A 3,060-nucleotide genomic window follows, 5' to 3' on the forward strand; every position below is an offset into this window, starting at 1 on the left:
CTGGAGGGTGTTAGGCCGCCCGTCGCCGAGGGGTCCGGCCTGCGGGCGGATCTCAGGGGAGGAGGGCGGTCAGTTGGGCGGCCGGCTGCCTGTGCGAGGGCCAGCGGGCGCTCCCGGCGGCCCGGGCGCGCATCCACCGCTCATGCCACGGAGTGCCAACGTGGCGGCGAGTGCTCGGGCCAAGGGCAGAGAGCAGCCAACAGGTGGCCATGCCTCGTCCACAGGGAGGGGCACGGGCGCCGGGCAGCCGGCGAGATCACGGACCCGAGGGTCAACGCGACGCCACGAGGCGGGCCGCATCATCACCATGCAGGGTGCGTGTGTGCGTGTGTGTGTGTGTGTGCCTGCATGTCCCCCGAGGCTGCCGGCGCGGATCTCGGTTTGTTTACACGAGTGGCCGGGGTGGTTCCCAGAGATCCACGAGCGCGAGTGCGGATATCTGTCTAAGAGTTGTTCGAAGCCCCGGATGCGGCGCCAGGCGCACGCCCACGGGCCGATCATCAAGGGGATCATCTGCTCGAAGGGGGGCTCCCCGTGGAGGAGGGGGGCGAGGTGGCGGCGGGCGATGGGGCGCCTGTCATGGTTCCCGAGTGCATGCCCAGGGATGGGGGCATGGGGGATCAAGCTCGCGTGGTGCCTCCTTCCCCGGCGGCTTCCGGCCCCCGCGAAAGGAGCTATAAGTGTGTGCTCGATGCCGGCTCCAAGTGGAGGCAAACCTCTTTCCATCCGCCTCCGCGCCCGAGTAAATCGTCGGCCTGCTTTTCTTCCCTGCCCTCCCCCCCCCCTCTTCCCCCTCTCCACATCCCGCGCTTCGGGGCTTCCATTTCTCCCCGGGTCCTGGTGGCCTCGTGTGGTGCTTCGCCAATACCATGGTCCAGCGCCCGGGCCGGCGACGCCGAGCCGCGGCGGTCCCCTATCGGCTGCTGCTGAGCATGGGGCTGCTCTTCGCGGGCCTCTTGGCAGATGCCCCTGCCGGGGTCCGGGCCACCGTGCCGGACTTGTATCTCCACGCCACATGGTACCAAGGCCATGGGGACCGGACGTATGGAAATGCCGTGACCACCCTCGGGCGCCCGTCGCAATTGGTGGACACCCACATCAAGGGGTCCCGCCTGTACAACCAAACCACCTACCTGGAGGTGTCGGACGAGACCCGCTGGGGAACGCTCTTCTCGTGGGAGTGGACGTTCGATCCGCACATGAGGATCCCCCCCGGGGTGACGCCCCAGCGGATGGTCCTGCCACTGGCGGGGGCAGAGTTCCCGGTGGGCGTTCTGTACACGGACCAGTGGGCCTGCCTGTTCGATGAAAGTACCTCGAGGGACTTCCCCACCGGGCCGGTGAGGTTGCTGGCCGGGCATGCGCTCGGCGCGCGCCATGTGGATCTGCTGGGGCTGACCGAGCCGCCGGGCGGGCCGCGGGAGGTGCACCTGTGGGAGCTCACCGCGGCCGGGCTGGACCAGGTGTCCTTTGGGATGCCGGTGGCGGCCGGGGAGGTGGCCCTCGCCGGCCCGGGGCCCGGGCGTACCTTCTACCTGGCTGCCGGCCGGGCATTGTGGCACGTCCGCCATGCCGGGGCGTCCGGCGGCCCGGCCACCGTGCAAACGATCCCGGTGCCGGCGAATTTGGGCCTCATCCGGCAGCTGTCCGCCACGCGGGTGGTCTCGGCGGCGGACGAGTGCCCTGGCGCGGGGGATGTCGTGCTCCTGATGGCCGGCAACCGTGTGCATGTTATCCCGTGCGCCGGGCAGGCGGAGCCGGTGCCGGGCGCCGGGGCGGCCTTCACCGCGTCGCTGCCGGCCGGGGCCTCGACGGCCGCGGGGCGCCTCGTGACCCCGCCCGAGGCGCCGAGCCTCCAGGACACCTATCCCTTCTTGTATTTCGTGCAGCCCGGCCCCGGTGCCGAGGCCGGAGCCATGGACCTGTGGCGAGCCCGGGTCCTGCCCGGCGAGCTGGTCTGGCGGCGGTTGGTCGTGCCGCCGGGCTCCCGGGCGCCGGAGAACCTGCAGTTGGTCCGCCTGCAAAGGAGCCTGGCGGCCGCGCCGGCCGGCGAGTGGGCATTGATGGCCGACCAGCGGGCGCTCTTGGAGTCCGGGCGTTTCGGCTGCGGCATCGATGGGAGCATTGTGTGCGACGGGCCGGGCGGGCTGACCGGGTCGAGCGAGGGCTGGGCATGCGCGGAGAATCGCGTGCCCGGGCCGTACCTCGTGCCCGGGCAGCTGTGTGCCGCCTGTGCGGTGGGCCATTATCTGGACCATCCGGAGGGTGCGTCCGGCAGATGAGCCGGGGGTTCGGTCTTATTTTTTCCCTTTTCGCGCCCCCGCGCGGGGACTTCCTGTGTTCTGGCCAGCAGCTGACCCGTAGGTATGGGGGTCGGCCGTTGGGCGGCGGGCCGCCCGTGCCCCCCCCCCCCCCCCCAGGGCGCCGCGTGAAGGCGAGGCGCCGTTCTCCTCGCCCGGGCATGTGTGTCGGCCTTGCGCCGACAGCGCCTGCCACACGTGCGACGCCAGCGACTGCCTTGTGTGCAAGGGCTCGCGGGTGTTGCAGCCCAGCGGCCCTGGCGGGAGCATGGTCTGCGTGTCGGACTGCCATGGGAGCTACACGCGGCGTGCGGGGGTGTGCCTGCCGACGGCCATGCGCCTGGACAGGGTGCAGCTCGGGACAATCGGCCGGGAGACCCTGCCCGGGCCGGTGCCCGAGACGCAGGTCACCGGCGTCGGGCCCACGCGGCTGCGCGTGGATCCGGCCACCGGCCGGCCGGTTATCCCGCCGGTGGGCACGGAGCCGGGCCATGTCCTGCTCTTCCCCGGGCCCGGGCAGAATCCGCTGATCATGGACCTGGCGGACATCGGCTGGTCGGGCAAGTCGCCGCCGGTGGCCTTGCGGCTGTTCGACACGCCGCCCTCGTATCGCGTGGACTTCAGCACGGAGCTCGGGCCGATGCTGGACTCGACCGGGCACCTGGTCATGGGGCTCGGCCTGTTCTGTAGTGGAATCCCCATGTAAACGATAGATGAAGCAACACGTGAGTGAATTGCCACACGTGTTACATCGTGGGAA

At 70.8% G+C, this 3,060-nt stretch overlaps 1 protein-coding gene across 1 annotated transcript; it reads left to right on the forward strand.

Annotated features, from left to right (window-relative positions):
- Positions 1-869: 869 nt before the first annotated feature.
- On the forward strand, positions 870-3,006 carry H696_02534 (hypothetical protein; the record flags this gene model as incomplete). Its single annotated transcript, XM_009496439.1, has 2 exons — positions 870-2,265; positions 2,435-3,006. The coding sequence occupies 2 exons, from the start codon at positions 870-872 to the stop codon at positions 3,004-3,006; spliced, it is 1,968 nt and encodes a 655-aa protein (XP_009494714.1).
- Positions 3,007-3,060: the final 54 nt, after the last annotated feature.

The sequence above is a fragment of the Fonticula alba genome (assembly GCF_000388065.1).
Source record: "Fonticula alba strain ATCC 38817 unplaced genomic scaffold supercont2.3, whole genome shotgun sequence".
Lineage (NCBI taxonomy): Eukaryota > Rotosphaerida > Fonticulaceae > Fonticula > Fonticula alba.